Source organism: Gobius niger (assembly GCF_951799975.1).
Source record: "Gobius niger genome assembly, chromosome: 10".
NCBI lineage: Eukaryota > Metazoa > Chordata > Actinopteri > Gobiiformes > Gobiidae > Gobius > Gobius niger.
The window spans coordinates 23,130,439-23,153,260 of NC_136861.1; the positions used below are offsets into that span (position 1 = coordinate 23,130,439).

The 22,822-nt window shown below is 40.6% G+C and overlaps 1 protein-coding gene across 2 annotated transcripts in view; it reads left to right on the forward strand.

Annotated features, from left to right (window-relative positions):
- cep112 (centrosomal protein 112) overlaps window positions 1–22,822 on the forward strand; it is a gene marked incomplete at its 5' end in the record, with an annotated part of 92,733 nt that overhangs the window by 33,224 nt on the left and 36,687 nt on the right. For both annotated transcript variants that reach the window (XM_079563936.1, XM_079563937.1), the window contains 3 exons: window positions 4,299–4,406; window positions 7,296–7,478; window positions 13,731–13,961. In XM_079563936.1, the coding sequence (XP_079420062.1) occupies window positions 4,299–4,406; window positions 7,296–7,478; window positions 13,731–13,961 (522 nt within the window). The remainder of the gene's footprint in view (window positions 1–4,298; window positions 4,407–7,295; window positions 7,479–13,730; window positions 13,962–22,822) is intronic.

Here is a 22,822-nt window from a genome sequence, read left to right on the forward strand (position 1 = left end):
CTCCATCTTCACACATTGACCTCAGTGTCTCCCAGGGGGCGTGACACAAACTTCTCTGTAGCTATAGGTCGCAGCGGAGAACGTGTTAATGCATGCTGATCATCTGCTCTAATTAGTGCATTAGGCCAGCTTCTTGACTGCGTGGGCTGCCTCTCATTGAAAGACTCCTCCAATCAATACCACAGTGAACTGGTGGAGATGTCTTACAAGAGAGTTAGGCCATAGGCGCTCTTGTTCAGCATTTTGGGTTTTACTGTCTGCCTGAGAGATATATTGACAGGCCCCCGTGCGGTGTGGTCCTAAATGTTTTAGAGGGCTATGGGCTGATTGTTTCTGTGTGCCTTCATTCTCCTTTTTTGATAGAGTAATGAGAAATATGGGAATATTAAATTTACGCACAAGAGCAAACAAGGCACTATGTAAGTGTGGGGTGTTTGTGCCCGTGTGGGTGTGAAGAGGGAGCAGGAAGTGCTGAAGTAATTGCTGCACATCGAGTAGTTTTCTGCTATCTTTGTACATGCATCTATTGTTTGCTGTATTGGTGGTGTTTTAATGTGCAAGCCTCAGTGAGGAGTGAAAATGTTGTTAACCAAAATGTATATATAACAAATGACAAAACTTTTTTTTCTCGGCTAGGAAAGAATCGTTTGGCTATGTATCCATGAGGGCATGTCTAATGTAATACTACTGGGCAGGAACAGCCAGCAATGTTTGGTATTGGACACAGGAAATAGTGCTTCTATAAATGAAATCCCTAGCACATTTTAATCTGCTGTCCAAACGGCACCACATAGAAAGAACAAATATTGTTTGTGCGTTTTTTTGGTTTTGTTTTTTGGCTGCATTACATTGACTGACTATCAAGCCATTGAAATGATTAGAACAAAAGCTAATGTACTTAAGAAACACACCAATGTCTTTGCAGATCTGTGACATGTTTCCAGTTCCTGAAATAGTCTGTGCCTCATCATTTAGATTTTTTCTGTTTACCCCAAATTCAAGTCTGCACGCAATCTTTACCATTGGCTGCACAGGGCCATGGATTTGAAAATATTGCGTCACACTTTTTTTTGGTTTTTTGCCTAATTTGCTATTCTTGTTTCTATCTTAAAATCTCTGTTAGACGTTTATATTGAGCAGCATGTCAAAGCCTCCATCTACAAAGGCTATCTGGCCTTATCTGTGTCTTTAGCCTATAGCCTATACATACTCGACCATGTAATTGACTTCTTCGTCAATCGGCCCCATCTTGGCTGTACATGTAGTTTTGTGAGCGTTCTCTTCTGATGCATCGCTACATGTTTTTTGAATTGCAAGTGATGTCTTATTTTGCGCTCAGAAAATGTCTGTATTTTCCTTAAATCCTCCAATTCCTTTTTTCCTGTTCTCATCCTTCTATCCCGAACGCTCTTCTTCTCCTCTCCTCATTGAGCCGCTGGCATCCCAATCTCCAATCTGACTTTATCCTCAGCCCACATCAAAGCCACGACAGAGAGGAGTTCTGCCTCGCTGTCATCCTCTCTCCCTCCTCTGCTCCTGCCGACTCGTGAGACAGGGCTGCATCACGTTCTCCACTAAAGCTTTAATGTTGCAAGAAAGTACTTCAAAGTTTTTTCCCTTTTTCTATCCTCCCATCTCACTCTTGCTCCTTTCAGTGTTATATCTAAATGGATTATCTGCATCACTCTTGAAAAATCATCATCCCACTTTTCAAACACACTTTAAAAGCCTGTCCTATTTTGGTGCTTTAAAAATATGGCACACCATACGGAATCAAATCTCTGTTGCGCTCATAGTTCAAAGCAGGCTTCTGCATTTTAAATGAATTAATCAAAACACATTTTCAGAGTGTTGCATAGCCTAGATACAAAGGAGTTTCAACAAATTATGTTATCAATTGTTGTTGATTAGCATCACCCGCACCGAAAAAAATCTGACACGGGTAGCTGCAGTAAGATGGGTGATTTAAGGTGAACTCTTTAAATCTGTTGAAATCTAATTTTTCAGATATACAGTATTAGAACTAGGGTCAGAATAATGTTTGTACTGTGGGAATCAAGAAATATGCTCCATCATAAAAAATAATAGTAATAATAAACTTTATTTGTATAGCACTTTTCTAAACAACAGTTTCAAAGTGCTTGACAGAAAATCTTAAAAAATACATAATTAATAAAGTGATATATCTTTCGCAACGATTTAATTGAGTTCAAATTATTTGCTTGCCAGCTCGTACTGGAAAAGCACAGTCTCCTCTTATGGCCATTTGTGACCAGCAGTGTAGCCTCACTGGACCTCAGAGCTCGGGCAGGGGTGTATGGCTGTTCAAGATCACACAGATAACCTGGTGCCAGACCATTCAAACATTTAAAAGTCAGCAGCAAACTTTTTAATTCAATCCGGAACTTGATGGGCAACCAATGGAGTGAAGCCAAAAGTGGGGTAATGTGCTCATGCCTCCTAGTCCCAGTTTGAAGATTTGCAGCTGCATTTTGGATGAGTTGCAGCTGATGTAATAATTCGGAATTAAAGCCATAGTATTTAAAGCAGAGTATAAAGCATTACAATAATCCAGTCAAGAGTAAGGTCCGAATAGGTAAAACAAAATATTTAGTTTTATTCATCAATTAAAGTTGATAAAATAGAATTACGCTGTTTACTTGACCTTCAAAGCTTAGACTACTGTCAAAAAGCACAAGATACTGTTATAAAACAAAGTGGAGCTTAAACTTGACAAAACCCCCTTTTCAGTCATTTAAAGTAATGTTTTCTGTACTTTTCCTGAATCAAAATCAAAATTCACTTCATTCACTTTCAATTAACAGCAACTTACAATGTCACATGGTTCAACAGTGTACTGTAGTTGTGTGATCAGTTCAATACTACATGTTGATGTTTTTATGTGGGCCATTATTCTAGTGTTCGAAATAAAGTGTATCACCTGTATAATAATGGGGCCTTTGCTTTGCCCGATCCCGTCAGACCTCGGAAGCTAAGCAGGGGAGGGCCTGGTCGGTACTTGGATGGGAGACTGACAGCAGGAAGCCTGAGTGAGTGAGTGAGTGAGTGAGTGAGTGAGTGAGTGAGTGAGTGAGTGAGTGAGTGAGTGAGTGAGTGAGTGAGTGAGTGAGTGAGTGAGTGAGTGAGTGAGTGAGTGAGTGAGTGAGTGAGTGAGTGAGTGAGTGAGTGAGTGAGTGAGTGAGTGAGTGAGTGAGTGAGTGAGTGAGTGAGTGAGTGAGTGAGTGAGTGAGTGAGTGAGTGAGTGAGTGAGTGAGTGAGTGAGTGAGTGAGTGAGTGAGTGAGTTTCCAGAAAAGTCTTTATTTGAATAGATGAATGCTTTGGGAAAATATATTGTATCTTCTCAATGGCCACTTTAAGTTATAAATAAAATCTTCAGCGCTCTCAAAGAGCTGCAGATTGGTGTTTCTCTTGCATGAAAGATTCAATATCGGTGTAATATGATTATGTTCTTTTTCATATATATATATAATTTTGATACCCAAGGCAGTGCTGCCTTAGATGCAATGTGTCATTAAAATGTTGCAATTTGGGTCAAAGTATGGATTTTGTTATTTTGATTGATTATATCTCGCACCTTCTTCCATCTTGCATTATATCTTGCATCCCATCCAGGAGCTTTTTGAACACAGAAAAAGTCAGTATAACCTCCGAGGAACTGCTATTTTCAAAAAAGCAAAAGCGAAAAAGAATAAAAAGAGTCGCTGTATTTCTGTAAGAGGTGTTAATCTGTGGAACGACCTGGAAGATCAGTTAAAACTGTCCCAAACAGTCAAAACTTTCAAAAAGTTGTTTAAAGCTACTAAAATTCAAGAATATATGAGCTTAGGATGAATAAAGTAAGAAAAAGAAATAAAAAAAATAATAATAATAATGATGACATGATTTAGTTTCAACTAACTTAACTTAAAACAAACGTATGTAACATATTTGTTGGAATATTGAAATTTATGTTACTAACTTCAGATACATGCTTATTTCTCTTCTGTTTAACACTTGATATTGTTCATTATTAATGTTTGTGTTTTGTTTTTGTTTTTCTCTCGTGGAAGTTTGTAAACTGGGTTAGGCGTTATAAGTTTTTACTTCAGCCTAAACCCTTTCGGTCGTGTTGTTCACAAAGAATTGGAAATGTCTTTACGTTTAAAGGAATGAATGAACTGACCGAATAAACTACTACTACTACTACTACTACCTCTATGCTATTTGGATTTACTGTGTTATTATCTGTGAGCGTCAGTTTGAAAGGGCTGTTAATTTATGTGTTTGATGCTTCCAGATGGAGAAGGTAGAAGAAGACCTGATTCGCTCTAAGTCCTTGAGAGAAAACCAAGCCAAAGAGTTTTCACACCAACTCGATTCACTCCGACAGAAATATGAACAACAGGTCAGTAACATAACGTCATTTTGGGCCAAATTTAGATTTTTATTGCATTCTACTCTGTGAACACCGCTGTATTTTGGCTTTGTCCTCAGAAAAACACGCACACACACTGTCACCTTCTGTCTAAGTCATCAGATTTGTTTTTCGGACCTCAGAAATAATAATGTTGAATTTTCAGTAATTATTGGATGTATCATTGTTTGACCAAGATAACATTTTATATTACATCTTCCTGTCCCATTGCTTGTATAAAACCATAACAACATTGATTCCCATTCAACAACATGGGCGCTAACATGCATGGCAACAATAATTTAAAAACCAGATGGAATTTTCTTGCATGTAGATTGCACTTGGCGGCATTTCTGTTGAACACAATTATTTGCTTTATTTGCTTTTGCCATTGCTGCTTTTGATATGCTCCAGACTTCTCATTGTGTGCAGAATAGATTAACAGTGTAAATATAGATCCTTGTTTGGAAGTGGAAAGCCATCAAAGTGATGATAAACATGTGCTTTTATGGAGAGTGGGGGGATGCAGTTGACAGATGAATTCAGCTGCATAGATTTAATGTCTCATCAAAAAAGCTTTTGTCTCGGGATGAAAATACTAAGAAGATGAAGGCTTTGTACGTTTTTGTACAGTGTTTGTCCAAATGGCTGACAGTGGCTTTACATATCAAAAAGGGGGAAAAAGCAAAGAAGAAAAACACATTTTTGATGTCCAGTACAGACAAGACAGAATTGACATAACACAATATTGTATATTTCTTTGTTCATGTCATATTATAGATGTTTTTATTTTCAGTAAGTTAAAGTCAAGTGATGTTTGGTGTGGTGGGCCCATTTAAGTAAGGCTTCATAATAAGATCATCTCTTCGTTAGTTTACCCCGAGACATCAGACATTCTATATTTTAAGAATTGTTTCTATTTTAGCCAAGAGTTGGATATAGTTTGCAGGTACGTACAAGACAAGGTTCTGGGATTGAGCCCCCTCTTTTTGCATTCGATTCTATTCAGAGCATTAGCCCTTATATTAGAAAATGGGTCTGTCTACCACCCTCCCCAAATCATATTCTCAACAAACCCCATGCTGAGATCAGGCAAATTCTGTCCTACTCTTCTCCACTAGCAGCTCACATTTGCCTCCTGGGGCTGAAGGCGCCTATTACCTCACTGTCCCATCTCAAAGCCTACAAAGCACATCTCATGCATTTCCATGTGAGCCGGCACTGGCAGGAGTCGTGCTGTGCAGAACACCCGGCCCACTCAGTATCTGTGGCACCAAGCTGTGCTATAACCAAATCACTCTTCCTTCATCAATGCCATGCTGGTCCCTTTAAGAACCGCAGCACCCAGCATCCTCCACTGCACTGGGTTATGTGATGTCACACAATCGGACTCCTTGCTGGGTTGGCTCGACGTCATGTCATTTTTTGTCTTTTTATTTAGCATTATTTTCTCACTGTGCATTTTTAGCTTAATCTTACCTCACATGACATTGTTCTTCTGAGACCCCACAGACCAAAACTCCAAAGAGACAGTAAGCATAGATGTTCCGAGTTGTGCTGCCGCTGAGGAGTTGTTGAAGCCAGCTTAGCTTCCTATCAGCTTTAACTCATGCTGCTGTACTGTATGAGGCTGACTTGCCCAACGGGACGCCAAATCCTCACTGTGGATGTAATTTGTAGTATTTTTAAATAGCCCACGGAAAGTTGTGCAGATTAGAGGAATATACTATAGACAACAACATTTTTGTGCAAATAGGTTGACTTACAAAGTGAGATTTGTGGTTTGCTTTTTTGATGTATGTATGTTCAACAAGTCCCAGGTTGATGCTTCAGCTTAGTTGTCTACAGATAGGACTTTGTGTGGGTGGATATCTGCTTCTCAGTCCGGCCAGGTAGGGTGCCGTCAAGCACAATGTGCTCCGGATTAGGCTCAAAACGGGGACTGGGCCTCAGGCTCCTGCTGTCCTTTCAGGACTCTGACTGGGGCGTCTCTTCAGGATGGGCAGGGGGTCATTGGTGCCCTCATCCTGTGGCGGCTGGGAACAGGACACAGCCTCAGCAGAGCCTGGGAAAGGCTTGAGCTTGGTAATTGAAGCTCCAGTGGCACAGCTTACCTCTCAGCAGGTGCCGTGAGTCTACATTTTGCAGAGGAACAGACTGGTTTCTGGTGACAAAGTGATTAAGCACAAGAAATGAAACTTTCATACCGCATTCAAATCTTTCCTCCCTGTGAGTGACTGTATAGCACAACAGCGAACTAAACCTTTAATACATTGACTTTTCTATCTTTGCTGGGTAGTTTTGTTTTTTCTTCTAACTAGCGCAATTGTCAAAACCATTCTAAAAGTTAATACAATGACATCTGCACATAGTAATAAGATTACAGTTCAATACATATTCTATAACTATGATTGCACCTGCTGCTTCATGGCTTGTCTATATTTTGTTTTGGGTCGTAACGATCTATGCCTAAGCCGATTCGCTCATGCTGTCAAGCGCATAGCATGGGGCATCGAGTAGTTACTGAAACCAGATGGCCAACCCCTACCAGCTCAATTGTATAGTTCAAACTTGCTGAGCTTTGTACAGCGATTGCAGAATAGAAGTTTTGAAGAGAGAGAGCGGGACATTATGGGCCTGTCGTTTCCATTGGAGGAAGAAGTGGAAGGGCGGAGGCGCCAGACAGAGGTAAACACGTACTGCCACTCGGTCGAAGCAGAAACTTTTCGTTTTCCCACCGCGGCATCTATTGTACTTCAGTGGTTAGCCATGGACCTGATTGGACTGGGTGAAGAAAAGATGGACAAGTTGTCATGACGACAGGTTAGCTCTCAATGTGTGTTGGCTGATGAAGTCTCTCTTTCGTGCTTGTCCAATCAGATGACTGAGCTCCGCATGCAACACGAGCAAGAGAGGACGCGGCTCCAGCAAGCGCACATCGCGGAAAAGGACAGCATGGTCCAAGAGCGTCAGCGGGAGGCTAGCTCTATGGAACGCCAGGCCAGGGCCACCCTTCAGCAGCACCAGCAGCTCACCCAGGAGTGGAGGAAGCGCGATGCCCAGGTAGGGGGTCTCCACTCATTCCTTTCTCACATACACTCGGAATGACCCGCTGCGCTCCCGTCGACAACCACTGGTTAATGTTTTTAAGTTTCAAAAGCACAGCAGGCTGACTCTTCTTGAAATTCTAAAATACCGCATGATTACCATGGTACGCATGGAAAAAAAAAGGATTGCCGGCAACCATAATACTACATATGACATTTAGCCGCTAAAACATACTTTTCAATTAAAAAATGGCTTGGCTCGTCAGGTGTAAAAGTGCATTTTTCCAAACCATTTTTTTGGCCGTTGAAGAAGTCAACTCTTTGGTTAGTTCCCATATATTTCTAAATGAATACTGAAAATTTCCCGTTTTTTGCGACATGACAGTAAACTAGTGGCAAGCGTTACATTATATTTGAAATGTATCTCTGCAAATGTATCTGTGTGATAATGGTTTGGTAGCAATACTCCAAAGATGAAATTATACGTTTGCATATCAGTCATTTTTAGCCCAAACTGCTTTAAGTTTCATCAACGCGCTTAGCCTCTGCGCGCTCCATCCTGAGCTAGCATGGAGCTCTGTGGGAAGCCATTTGACAAACCAGCCCCCGGCACTGGATATGCCTTTTGCCTTTTCTTTTTTATTTACAGGACATTTTTTCCAATTCACTTATTTCTTTAACCACTGTGATTTACCCCATTATGAGTCGATTCAATTTTGTGTTCAAATTGTTGAAATACCTTACAGCTAGAACTTATTTTATATTTTTTGAAAGGGCTCTACTACAAAATAAACAACACTGTTTACTTTACTTTTACTTTCTTGTTTTTTTCCTCAAAAGTTCATTTGGATATTTCTCGCACTGATATTCAAGTTATAATTGGAACCTAAATTTTTGACTTTGACCTTGTCCTTTTGGCTAGTTTATGTAAATATGGGCACCAGCTAGTTTGCTATTTAGTTTTCTGGAGATGCCATGAACACTTGCTGGCATCTTTAGTGGAGTCAAAATGATGTGTTGTTGACAAATATGTGTATCTCAGGGCAGTGACAGAGAACACACTTCCCTGCACTCATTCCATATTCTGAGTTGCTTTGCCACTGTAGTTTTTAGTAGAGCGATATGATGCCAGAATGTCACATGTTGAAGCAGATTGGCAAGTTCTTGTACGAGCCTTGCAACAAAAAACAAAAAGATAAAATGGAATAAGATTTTTCTTTTTTAATGTGTTTACCCTGTATACTTTTCAAATCACGTAATGTGTTTTTATCATAATAAGCTATTTCTGCTTTTGATTGTTGATGAGGCTCGATAAGAAGTGTTGGTAAAAGTGTGTGAGAATTGGGCCAAGCATGTTCCAGAAAGGGTCACTAACATCTGTACCATCATGTCATCTCTGCTAATCATCCTGATACACAGGACAAGAAGGACAAGTGCTGCCTGCTCATTGGTGTTACAATACCAAATTACCCACATGTCATGGTAAAAAAAAGGTTGTGAAGATTAGCAAGTACAAAATAGCAGAATGTGGAGCACTGAAGCCAAAACTGTTTCAGGCTATCCCAAGTCCAGAAGGTACAAGATAGAAAAGTGTTGGGTTGCAGCCCTGCGTAGTGACAGGCCGAGATACAATCAAAGATGATTAAGAGTATGATGATGATAATAATGATAATATTAATACATAATTATTCTTATTATAGTTTTTTAGTGTTGAATCTACTGTTAACTTTCAGGATATTCGTATTGTAAAACATACAAATCTAGTTCTTACAGTTTAATGCAGAGCTCTGAAACTCCACACAGGTGAAAAGAAGATCCCTTTCTCAGTGACTCAGTGCTTTACAGCTGGCAGAACAGGTGTTGGTTAGTACTACACAGGGGACATGTTACAAATGGTGATCCTAGATAACAGAAAGCTTTATAAATTTACAAAAATATTCCATCACATCTGGAAACAATGAAGCCATAAAAGACTTGCATTGCCCTCTATTATCTGAAACAGCAGTCAGACCCGTAATTGTGGATTTAACCTCCAATGCCCTTTATCATACATTTCCTGTTGAATATAAATATATCATTTATATTCAACCTGATTGTTCTACTTTGTATTTACAAATACAGTTGTAATAGTCAATAAATTAGTGTTGTGCAGTGCATAACTTTCTGTAAAGTCGGCCCTAAACAAAAAAACTTCCTGTTGTTGTTTGAGGTGTAACCTGGCTGCCTTGAGAAGCATGTTTGCCTGCAGCTGTTTTGTGCTGTTGTTGTTTTTGGCTGATCAATGCCCCCCAGAGGACAGGTGGGTTCTTTGAAAAATTTGGGGTCTCTTGCCAAAAAGTCTTGTCTCTTCCCTACTTGCACCCAGTCTATTTACAAAAATATAGATATATAATAGTTACACAAAACTATAGTTTATCCTCTGGTCTAATTGCAGAATCCAAATTTTTTTTTCCTTTTTTTTTGTTAACATTTTAATCTTCACATCTTCAAAAAAAAAAAAAAATTCTACTTTTCACAAAATACTACTTAATTTTGTTTTGTGGAGCTTTCAGTTGTTTAGAGATTACGTAGTACACAGCAATTTTATTAGATGTTATAGAATTCAGATTCAACCACCAGGCAGCTCTGCCTTTAATCCCTTTTCGTGGCTGTTATATTATTATTATTTTTTTTAGAATAATCACATCTATTTGCAAACCAAACACACACACACCGTCTGGACTTCAAACAGCATGAGAAATTGCAAAATTCCATTGAACTTTTTCTTCTCACTCATGATGGGCTAAAATGTTATCCCGTTCGATATATTTCAAAGTACTTCAATCACCGCTGCGTGTTTCCGATGAGTCAAATGAAGAGAGAACTGACAGTTAAAGTCAAAGCTAATGATGAAAACACAAAGGCAGTTTGAAACCGGGGTTCCTGGATAATGCCTGTTTTTTTCTGATCTCTCTCATCGAACTACAAGCATTAGTGAGAGAACAATTTAGAGGAATCAACTGTAACTATTGCACAGTGGTGCAGTAGTTCGCACTTTCGCCTCACAGCAGGAAGGGGTCAGGCTGACTTTCTGTATGGAATTCTATGGAGAACATGGTGGCATTGTTTACAATAGGTAAACAAATAAATAAGTATCCATTCAAGGTTTCAAAATTACTTTATTGATCCTTGAGGGAAAAAGTTAGAAATATTAAATAAATAAAAAAAAAAACAATTAAGGCCATAATTATTATTATTTGCATAAACAGAGCTTAAAGCAGAACTAAGTAACTAGTAAATACTAGGGCTGGGACAAAATATCGGATCGGACTTGGATCGCAATACTTTGTGCTGCAATACCACGTATCGATACTTTATCAAGTATCGCAATACTTTCAGTACTTGTGTTTGGCATTTTTATCACACATGCTTTTGTTTTCCAGTTACAGTTGCACAGCAGTTTGTTACTTTTTATGTTAATGTACTTTTCAGTCTTAACACTTCAGTAAATGTCAAATGGCATTTGGTTAATAAACTTAGGACACATGACTGTTTACACATTTTAAGGTAAACATATTACTTATAATTGCTAACTGTATCGCAATACATATCGGATCGGCCCCTGAGTATCGTGAAACGTATCGGATCATGACAAAAGTGGATCGTCCCAGCCCTAGTAAATACTACACTGACAGAAAAGACAAAGGGAGAGAGGGATATTGTGCATCCAATTACACAGTGGAGACTATGTTTTCCACTCAAACTTGGCGGTAAATACTGTTCAAGTGGCGCTAGCCCGCAGTTAGCCTTGTCCATTAGCCTGTTGGCTTCTAGCCTGGCTAACATCAGACTAAAATTACAAGTTATATTTAGTCTCGGGACCACCAATTGATTTTTTCATAGGAGAGGTGTGGTTTACGATTATCCATAGCCGTTTATTGGGCGCTACGAATGTCTATCTGCACGTAGCCACAGCCAATCATATCAATTGTATCCTATGACGTACCTGCTGTAAACTTTCGAGCTAAACTATTTAGAACACTGTTTAGAGCTTGATCAAAAGATGTCTGCTGCTATCATGTTGGCTCTGTAAATAAACTTTTTTTATAATCCCTAAACAAACTACAGGCTTCCATATGTCGAATAGCGCGTCATCGTCGTGGCGTCCCTCCTCATTATGTGATTGGTCCCCAAATCAATGCGAAAATTTCGAAATAATTTGAGCACACACAGCAGTCTGGCGTTAGCTAGGCTAGTTGGATTCTCCTTTGTGATTCCATTAGTGTGTATTGGTGACTCCTACCCGATGGCAGCAAAGTTGCATTTGTGGTTTTCTGACCAGAGACACCAGGGGGAGATGGATGACCCCCCCAATCATCCCATTAACACTTAAAGGATTTATTAAGGTAAACAAGTTACTTAGTTCTTCTTTAACTTAGAGTTCGTTTTGGGGCATTACAATGTCTTCAATAATATCGTTTATCACAATAGTTTTCCTGCCTCAATATATCAAACCTCAGATTTTGTTATCGTGATTCGCCTAACCAGACCCACAAGAAAAAATAAAGAAAAAATAAAAATCTAGGACATAACAATGTATACAGCACAATACAGAAATACAACTCTGGTACAGTGCAAAGAGTATTTACAGTATTTACGTTGACTCCCTGGATGGAGATGGGGATCACAGCAGCTCTGGTCCTCCACACCAGTTCCGTGGTGTTCACATCACATCGAGCTGGAGGTGGTTCTTTGCTCCAGGCGACTAACGTGTCCACCGCAGTCCTGTAATGTAGACCCACTAATCTCCACCTGGGATGCATTGAACCGACTGGTCAAGTGAGTCAAGTGACTCTTGCAGAATATAATGACAATGATGTTGTTGTGTCCTTGGGCTTGACACTCGTATGTGAATGAGCGAATGGGTCCTTGATGTAAGTCGCGTTAAGTATCTGATGGAAGTAGAAAAGCGCTGTGTGTATCTAACCATTTACCATTAATGTGGCGCATGATAGTTTTCTTTAGGTTATAGAATTGATCCTAATGTCATCATAGTGACAGTAACCATTCAAATACTCTCCTGTATTACTGTACCCCCCTCTTTTCACTATGTTCTCCTCATTCGCTGACATAGTTTGACCCACTATACTTTCTATGACACTTCCCAGTTGTTGCTCTGAGCTGCTTCCTCATACAGTCTCCTCCCATCAGAGCGCTAGCACATCCAAGAGTCTGTTGTGCTCTCTTTTTTTCCTTCTTTCTCTCTTTCTCTATCCCCCCTCTATCTCTCCATCAGAAACGCTGCTTTGGCCTCTTATATCTTCCAAAGTGACACTGCCAGAGCCTCTGTTCTGGCAGATTACCCACTGACTTATTAAAAGATTTTTTTCTGGCAGTGAGATCTTGCACATTTGTTAAAGAGAGAATTATACATTAAAGGGTTCTCTCTGATCTAATAGCTGCTTGCCCTTGAAGGAACAAGTGGGGCAGACGGTTAATTTTAGAGACTGGGAGATTATTTGTTTTGCTTTTTCTCCGCATGTTATTGTTGTCATGTGATCGCGGCCGGCATCACGCGTGACTATGCATGTCAACGCACTGGCAGGCCCAACCTTGTGCGTGCCAACGGCAGGGGGCGAGGGGAGCCGCGCAGCTCGAGCATCTGCCTGTTTTTTTTTTTTTTTCTTTTTTTTTTTTGTGACACTCCTTTGAAGTCTCTTTGATTTTCCCCAGTGCCTCCTAAAAAAGACTTCAGACACTTTCCCTTCTGATTGCCTTAACATGGCGTTGTCCTGGGATGCCCGGACTTTGGAGAAGAGGAGAGGGTGGAGGGGTGTTTCGAGCTGTGCAAACCCGAGTAAGAAATAAATGCAGTAAACCAAGGCAAGTAAATGAGGATGTGCAATAGCAGAGGAATGCGTGCAATAAAGCGGGGAGAGGATGAAACAGTCGAGCCCGGATGTGGCGGCGGCTGCTGGTGGTTGTTGGCAAAAAATATGTCATGTTTAGCCATTTTAAATATTTGACATGAAGATGTAGTTTTAATGATGATCAAATGTTTTATTATGCTGTTCATCACTCTTGAGTGTGAAATAAGGTTAGGTAGGCTTTTCACACATGCGCCCTCCTCTGGTCATTCTCCTGGTAACGTCAGAATTTTTGGAAAGTGTCCTGATACTGTTTTGTCGAGGAATGATTCACATTATCCCTTGTTTCATGAAGCAATTCCTTTCTGATATACTTGAATTACCTGGGCTTAATTGCTGAATGTCTGCGTTTGTTGTTCCAGGTTATTTCAAATTTAGAGGCCCAGGTGACCGGTCTTCGGGAGGAACTCCAAATAGCCAGCTTTGAGCATCATCAGCAGCTGGCTGAGCAGGCCTCACAGTTGGAGGAGGAAAAACAAAAGGCTTCAGTGGACAAGGAGGAGGCGCTGGAACGACTCCGCTTTGAGATGGTTTGCAGCCGCAAAGACGTGGAGAGAAAACTTCATGAAGAGCAAGAGGCAGCTTTGGAAAAGGTGGGTTTATTCATTATCTGCACTAACTTTCAATTTTTCATATGAACGCCAGTAGAGGGTGCTAATCTCCATCTGCAACGGCAATGTTAGAGAGGGAAACCATTTCAAACAAACTAAAAAACTCAATTAAGTGGCTAAGTTGTCAAACACAAGTGATTATTTTGTTTGAATGATCAGAGCAAGTGGTGAAGATTCATGGACTTTAAAACATTGAGGAGTGTCATGTTTTGACACCGTGGGCATTTTTTAGCTCTAGACAGGGAGACGCATTAAACAAACCCACGCAATAGAAACAAAAAATTGACGATGGTATGACATTGTTAAAAAGCTCAAAAATCTTGTACACCTTCAACTAGTATAGCCTTTCTGGTTAGTTACTATGATAAATCATTTTAGGTTTATGTGCTTGATATTGTCATCCTGTTACACAATTACTGAATTCTAGAGTGTTGTTTCACACACAAGCTTGGGCTGGTCTGGAGGCTGACCTACGGTGGTGTTAATCAGAATATTGCTAATCTCTAACAGGGAGTCATCAAAGAGTGCCTTTTTCATTAGACACCATCTTGTACCAGCTGTGTAGCATTAGCTCCGGATGTCAGGAACATTTAAAGTAGCCATTTTGGCTCCATCTGGCATACAAAGCCAGAGGTAATGAACTGAAAGAACAGATTGCTCACAATATATTTGTTTTTCATTTCTTGTGCTGTTCACCATCTGTAATAGATATCTGCATGCAGGACACATCGCAATTCTTCTTCTTTAGCTACTCTGTATATCACATACAAGCATGATTGTGCTTTTACATTTGGCTCTTTCTCCAAGTTTTACTCCAGAGGCCACACAGAAAGTTGCAGTTTCTGGTGTCTTTTATTTTCACATTGAAGTCTGTCTGGACATGACTCGTTTATGTGCATGTGTTTTTGCACTGGAATTTTTTCATTCTTTTGATGCAGACAGAACTGCTGTCCACTGCAGTCCACTGTGGTCTCTGAGGCTGAGTCTGGGCAGGGCAGCATTTCCTTTTTTGCTTCACACATCTCCCAGAAAGATCCCACTAAAAAGGCTGGAGAAATCCATTAAATCCATGAATGGATTCTCATCAAACACACAGTGGCATAGGGATGTTTTTTGGGGCTGGCTGGCCATAACTGTTTGACTGAAATAATAAAGAACAGAAAATCAAAGGACACAATATCAGTCAAAGATAGTTAAATATGTTTAACTGCTTTTGTAATGAAAGAAGAAGCACTGATAAAGGTGGACTTAGAAGTTTGTGGCTGTCGTCTGGTGCAGGTGTATCTTTGAGGGTGTGTGTGTGTTTGTTTGTGTGTGTGTGTGTGTGTGTGTGTGTGTGCAGGCAGGACGCTGTTCTTCACTAAACTGAACACACACCTCCCAATCTGTGTGCTCCTCTGTGGGCTGTGCGGTGTCCATCTCTGGGAAACATTTATACAGGATTTGAGCTCTTTGAGCCCCATATCTTACACTCCTCCACACCTCAAACGTCCATCAATTTCTGTCTGTCCCTCCCTAAGCCACTGTCTGGCTGTGGCAAAACTCAACACTTGCCTTATTTGAATTAATGCTGGCTGTGGTATAGCATACAACAAGGTGAAAATCAGTTTTGGGGCAAATTATTGTAATTTTTTGTATTGTTGCTGCAGTTTCAAAAGAAACAACAGTAACAATTTTCGCATGCATTTTATACAGATTCATTGCTAGTGTAGTAGAGGTTTGCATAGACTTGTTGTTAAAGCTGACTAAAGTTGCTGAAATATGTTTTGGCTCACCCACAGTACAAAACCTCATTTGCACTACATGCCTGAATGCCACTTGCATCATGCTTGTAAATACTTCAGATCTTTGATAACACCAAACAAAAGATCACAAGGACTCGTGTAGTGTGACAGAGCATGAACAATCTCTGAACTTTTTTTTGTATTTACTCGTTGTCTCAAATGTACATCGCTTTGAATTGCCACAAATATGTTATCTTAAAGCATGTGCCGTGACTGCTGAAGTCTGAGGGTTGAGAATTGCTGGTGTGAATGTTGACTGCATGCTGATGGCTCTTGATGGAAGTTGTGGAGCAGGAATGTGTGCCCTGCATGACTTCAGATCAAAAGGAATTTCATCAAACCCCAACCGAGTGTGACAACGGGCCCTGGAGGCAAACATCCAACCAGGAAGTTACTTTTTGGCATGCAGCAACCAATCACCTGTGTCCCTGTCCCCTGTAGCCACACAATGTGCAGATGCCAAAACCTATATGTGTGTAACTTCTTCTGTGTTGTTTTGGTGTTTGGTGCACTCAATTGCCTTTGGTTACAGATTTGTAGAAGGCAGACGCTTACCCTAAATATTAATATTAGTGTGTGACAATATGGGTAGAGTTTACATTTGGACCAAGATATTTTGGAGAAATATCCAATTGTCATTTTAATAGCACTAGAATTACAATCAGAGTTGCAATTATGCTTTGAAATATGATTAAGTTAATGTTACGCATTTTCAACATAAAAACAAAAAAACCTAAAGGAATAATTACACCTGTAGCTAAGGCTGTCACGATAATTACTATATCGACTTATCCTTCAATAAATAACAGATAAACGATATTTTTGGGCTCGATATTTATCGTCTGTACATATAGTATTAGCATTTCCCCCCTATTTTTTCCTTTGTAAAATTTTTAACTGAAGCAAATAGATTTGCATTATATTTCATGTTTATTGCAGCTTGTGTGGTATTTTAGGATGTGATGATGCACTTTTAGAACAAAGGTTTACTATCATTTTTATGCCTGAGAGTTGCCAGTATCAAGTATCGTTAGAGTCAATAATATCGTTCATCGCGATACTTTCCTGCCTCAATATATCAAACTTCAAATTTGTTTTTCAGGCCTACCTGTAGCCGCTACAGGGTTGGTATTAGGGCTGAAAGATATATCGTTATCGTATCGATGTCGAGATATCTGGTACAAATATCGAGATATAAAATTTGGTCCATATTGTTCAGGTTCAGCCCTAGTTGGCATATTTTAAACCCCATGGAGACAGGATAGTTTGTTTGCAAAGTATTTAAGTAAGTAAGCTATAGTGCCTTTCACATATAAATATCTCAAAGTGCTTTAGCTTAAAATGTTCAATCAATTATAATTAATCCCTTCCTTTTTGTCTGGTCCTTTCCATAGGCTCAATTCTATGCCCTTCTAGTTTAGTTTCTCTTCAGAATTGTATTGAGTCTCCTCTCTCTCTCAAGCACTGTAGCTTTTTCATGTGGCCATCTGGGTTTGGAGTGTTTAGTTTTATGTTTGGATGCGTGTTGTCCCCGACCGCCGTCATATGTGGTGCAAGTGGATGAGTCATAAGTCATCTTCAATGTTTTCTTGTTGCATTTGATCTGTATTTAGTGCTCCGTTTATGATCAGACCACCCAAAGTGCCTTCAGAGGAAAACATGACGAGATCAAGTGCATCTGGTTTATGTGATCAATTTTTACTTAAAAGTCTGAAGATGCAATGACACGCCTGATTAGGAACTGAGTGAAAAACAGTGAAGAAACACCAACTTTCACGAACCCAAGCTATAATGTCAGGACAGGGATTCTTATGCTGCTTTCATTCATTCATTTTTTTAATAGGGAAATTAGGTACAGGGCCTTTAAGCTTAATGATACTGTGCTTGCAGGTGATTCTGCTAACCCTCTCAATAAGTGAGATATGGTTATAATGTGGCATATGGGCATCAGTATTCTCATCAGTAGTGCTCAAATATGCATAGTATTTTATAGACTTTTGATTCTTTAAATAGCTGCAACTGGCTCATAACAGTTACATTCCTTGCACCTAGATGCTTGGATTGGCTCAGAATTAAAAGGAGAGACTTGCTTTTCAAGTACAGGCAGTCACAGCAATTTAAGGCTCACTAACCATGTATATTATTAACTCTTCACTGGAGCTCTGACTCCAGCCATAGAAAAAAGCACAGACTTAACATTTGGGGTTGTTATTTCTGTCAGCCGGAAGATGGTGGTGCGGGGTTGTTACCGCCGTTTGTTGTCATCAGTCTTGTTCTCTGTTTTTGTCACTGTCAATGCTGACTTATTGGGTTGATCCGGAGCCATTTTGGAAATCCACCAAATCACATTATTTAGTTCGTCATGGATTAGACACAGACGAGAGGAGCATATGATCAAAGCGTTTCCATTCGGCGCACTCTGACAGACTAATGAAAGACAATGACATCGGAGGACTAAAGATCTAAGTTTAGGATGTTTATTCAGTGGAGGTAGTGTATTATTTGAATCTGGATTTGTGTTTTTTTTTGTTTTTTTTTTGCCTGCCGCTGGTGTATGTTTACGCCATGGCCTTTTGTCAAACCACACATGAAAGCGTTTAAGAGTTGTGTTCCTCCGTTTGTGCGCGAACATGTATTGTGTGTTTGTGTGCATATGCGCAGGCCCGGGCCGATCTGCGCGTTTCCTCAGTGCGCCATTGGGCCCGGCAGCAAAGAGAGAGAGGGAGCGAGGGAGAGAGAGGGTGAGTCATTCTACAGATGAAAGAGTCAAAGTAAAGGCTGTGGCGTCCCAAAAAAAACATCACACAGCAGCTCCCTGGCTCACATTTTTGAAGTCATCCAAGAGAGAGGGAGGAGAGCGACACACTTTCTCAATCGCATTAAAACATGGCGTCAGGCTGCTCCCATCGTGTTGCCCGCTATAGATTGCACTTTAGTTTGAGGAGGAGTTTTAAGTGGAGCACTGTAGTCTCCAACTCCATTCTGTGGGGCTGAGATACAGTTTAAGACATCAGTTTGATTTAGAAATGCCAAATATTATGGAAGGTTTAAATCTTATTCGAGATTGTTGTACTTTTGGTCTGGGGTTTGAGTGCACCAGCAAAGCGTGCTCCTTGAAAGAAAGGCACAAAAGGCAATTTGTATATAAAAAATATACAGATACGCACACCGTATTATTTTTGTGGTGTTCATATTATAATTGTTTTCTCTTTTTTCGTATCTTTGGATCATTTGATATACAAGGTTTTTAATGGGGAAAGCGGTAGATCCAAATCCATAATAATTCCATAATTGCCCCACTTTGCCTGTACATTATATAAAGGTGATGTCATTTAGCTGTTGGTTTGCTTGTGGACATTTGAGTATAAGGTATCTCATGTGTCAAAGGAGGAAACTTTTTCTTTTGAAACAAGAAGTTCTCCTTCTGGAGTCACCCATAGCCACTAGGGGGTGGTATCTTAGCAATGTCAGCCATCCTGCCACGAGGACCAAAAGAAAGCGTTTTCCTCGGCCATTGGGTACATACACCTGTTGTCCTCGAGCTGGGGGGACCCAAGGCGACAAGTTTTGTCCATTACACAGCACTTGTCGTTGTAGCAATGAAACTTGACTATGAGCGGCCTGGGACATTTGTTGGGGTCTGGCTTCGGTGCTTGTGAATGTTGGGCTGTATCCAGTTTATTTGATCCATTCTCTTTGTCATTGTTGGTATTTGGAAATCCACGTCTCAAGGTATGAGGTCTGGTCCTTTTGCTTCTTCTTCCAAACCCTGTACGACACGGAGGCGCAGCGGTTTCGTGCTCGTGCTTCACAGCTAGAAGGCCCCAGGTGTGAACCCCGGATGGAACCTTTCAGTGGGGAGTTTGCATGTTCTCCTCATGTCTTCATAGGTTTCCTCCAGATACTCCGGTTTCCCCTACCACTAAATAACATGTACACTAGGTTAGTCCTCCAACCAAGTGTTTCTGACCATTGGCCTGGCTTGGCACTGCTCTTACAGGTCTCCCCAGTGGCATAGAGGATGGGTCAAATGTAGAGAACAAATTTCCCAACGGGAATTAATAAATATACTTAGCTGTGATTATCTGTGCCATCAATGCTCTCTTGCATCAGTTTGACATGCTTTTCCAAAGATGTGATCTTGGCGTCAAAGTTGGAGGCCATTTTCCCCCAAATTCTCTGTTGCACCACTTGGCTTCTTCAGCTCTGGTGGTGAGCCCCTGGAACATGAACATCTGCTTAGCAATGGCTTGTAAGACAGTGTTAGCATTAGTGTTCCACGTTTGTTCCTTGCATGGTTTGTAGCGTCTGCGTTTTGTCTCCTCTTGTTGCTCGGCGTCTTATGAAATAATAGTCTAAGCTCATCTATAGTGAAGGTTCTTGGGTCATGTTCTGTACCCTGTAGTTGAAGTGTAGAACGTTTCGCCTCTCATCCAAAAGGCATCTCATGTAAGACGGAGAACCTACGCAGACAAGTCTATGCTCATGTTAAGATCTGGGATTATCTTATGACGTGCAATCACATAAATGAGTAATACATTGGCACCATTTTGTTCAAGCTCTTACATCCACAACCTACCATTCTGACATCTTTGTGCCTCTCCCACAACAGGTGTTTTTTTTTTCTTATGATGACATAATGTTTCAATATCATTAAAAGCTTAAAAAGTAAATGATGTATATTATAGGCCCTTTAAATGCATATAAAATTAATTAGGTTTCTGCACAATATTTAAAAACTAATAATGTTTTTAATGGCTCTATCTTCTTCTTTATCTTGTGGGCTGAATGTTAAGCCCTTTTCACATCAATGCCAGCAGATGTAAGTGGTTTTCTTTTCGCATTAGCCGCCCCTAGAGCATGCCGGTAAACAGTTGATATGTATAGCACGTGTTTGATGTATATGTGTGTCATAAGTCTCTCTATGACACATTATTTTGGCGGAGTGTGTGAAGCGCCATTGACAGTGAACGGCGGGGATGAAGAGAACCACAAGTGACAGGCAGCGATGGCTCACTATGAAATGGAAATAAAGCCTCTTGTCGTTACAGCATCGAGTCGCACACAGCCAAGGCAGCAATGATTACAGACAAACGAGCAAATAACATCTCCCAGCGCTCCCCTCTGCCAGATTGAACTCCAATTGTTATGAGACGCGCAGTGGAATCGTTTTGAATGCTTACAAACACAGACGCCACCACAGAGAAAGATGTTACAGAGCAATGGGAGAAAAACTTCACTTTGAATTAGATTTTTTTGCATTGTTTTCTAGAAATGAAAAACGCAAATCAGCACCCTAGTACAGGGTATAGAGCTGGGTGGAGCTGGCAACAATCTCAAATCATTTTAGCTTTACAATAATCTCAACAATCTTTCTCTACTGGAAAATATATGTTCTGTCAGCAATATTAAACATGCTACACTACATGTCATGCCGCATCACACTTTCACATCCATTATTGATTAAACATTGTGAACACATTCTGTTGTATATCCTCTCGACTTTTCAAGCAGATTCTTATTTTGGAGCAGATTCATCCTATCTCAATCGTTTATTATGTATGTACTGTATACAAAACCTGTTAATCCTGTAGTCCAGACGTCTTCAAACATGTTCTGAAATGTGTGAATCTTGTGGTAGTTTTGGCAGCCGTCCTCCGCAAGGACAAACTGCTCTCCCGAACAATGCTCTCCTCAGTTTGTTCCTCCACTCAGTAATAATTCACCTGTCCGACCAAAGACTGCAAACGCACACCTTCAGTACATTTCATTTCACAAACTGTGTGCTTTGCTTTCACACGCATCCTGTTTGTCCGGCGTCTGTGTTTGAGTAAGTTATCGTTGTGTGCGTATCTTTGTTCAGCTGTGTGTCTAAGGGAGAAAGTTGTCACCCTTTTCTCCACTCTTCACTAGTGTGTGTGTGTGTGTGTGTGTGTGTATGCGTGTGTGTGTGTGCGCGCGCTTGGCCGGCTTCCCACTGCAGATTATTAATTAAGTTCTGGTAAGCGGTGCATGCCTCGCCTTCAGATCCACTTCCACTCTCTTTAACCCGCTCACACAATCGCCGGCGTGTGCGTGCACAAAAACACACAGGCGCGCAGTACTTCAAAGCCACTGCACTCCACCGTGCTAGGATTAAGGGGCGATTGAAGAGACTGATACAGCCTCAAAGTGCCTTCAGCTCTGAAACGCCTTTGGCAGGGCACAGGTAGACTCTTTGAAAGTGCTCGCACATTCTCCCTCACAAACGCCTGGGCTTTTAATTTACCTATGATTCTCGCCTTTGTAATTGTCACAGTCCTAAGCTATTTTTCCCCATCCTTAGATTGCAATGCTTTATAATGCATGGTGTTGCACAGTGCCTCCTGCTAAATCCCCCAGAGTGAGTGGAGGTACAAAGGAATGGGATAGTAGGGTGCTCTTTATGTTTTTATGAAACATCTGAGGCTGTTTTGCATGTCAGTGTGGCCATATGTTCTCTTACACATGTCAACTCACTCATGCCGTACATAAACTTCCACAAGGCTCATGACTTCAGAGGCGCTGACGTTGAGGAGCTCGTATCGCGTTATTAATCAGTCACTTTGAAGTGAACTTTTTCATTCTGTAATACACTAGGATTCATGAAGACCAGGAGCTTTTCCTTCTTTTCCCCCCCAAGTTCTTTTCCAAGAAACTAGAAATATTTCATGTCAAGAACGCTCGTCGCTCGCTAACCCAACTTTGCCAACATGGCTTCATTAATACAAACCAGGAAATGACACCCCTTACTAAAAAGAGAAGGGGAAAAAATCCCATGGACCCTTGAACATCCTCCACTCACTTTCGATGAGTTCAGGTGTTTAAAACCATGTCATAAAACTCTTGATAAATGCTTGCTTATTATTGTTTGAATTAAAAGTCCATACTCCACATACCATTCACACACAGTACATGTCTTTTTACCTCGCTCCTCTGTCTGTCCCGGCCTGGCTCCCTGGGGACATGACAGTTCTCTATCCCGTCCCGCAACACCATGCACCACAAGCTTGTATCAGCAGTGATGGCTTTGTGTTTCCG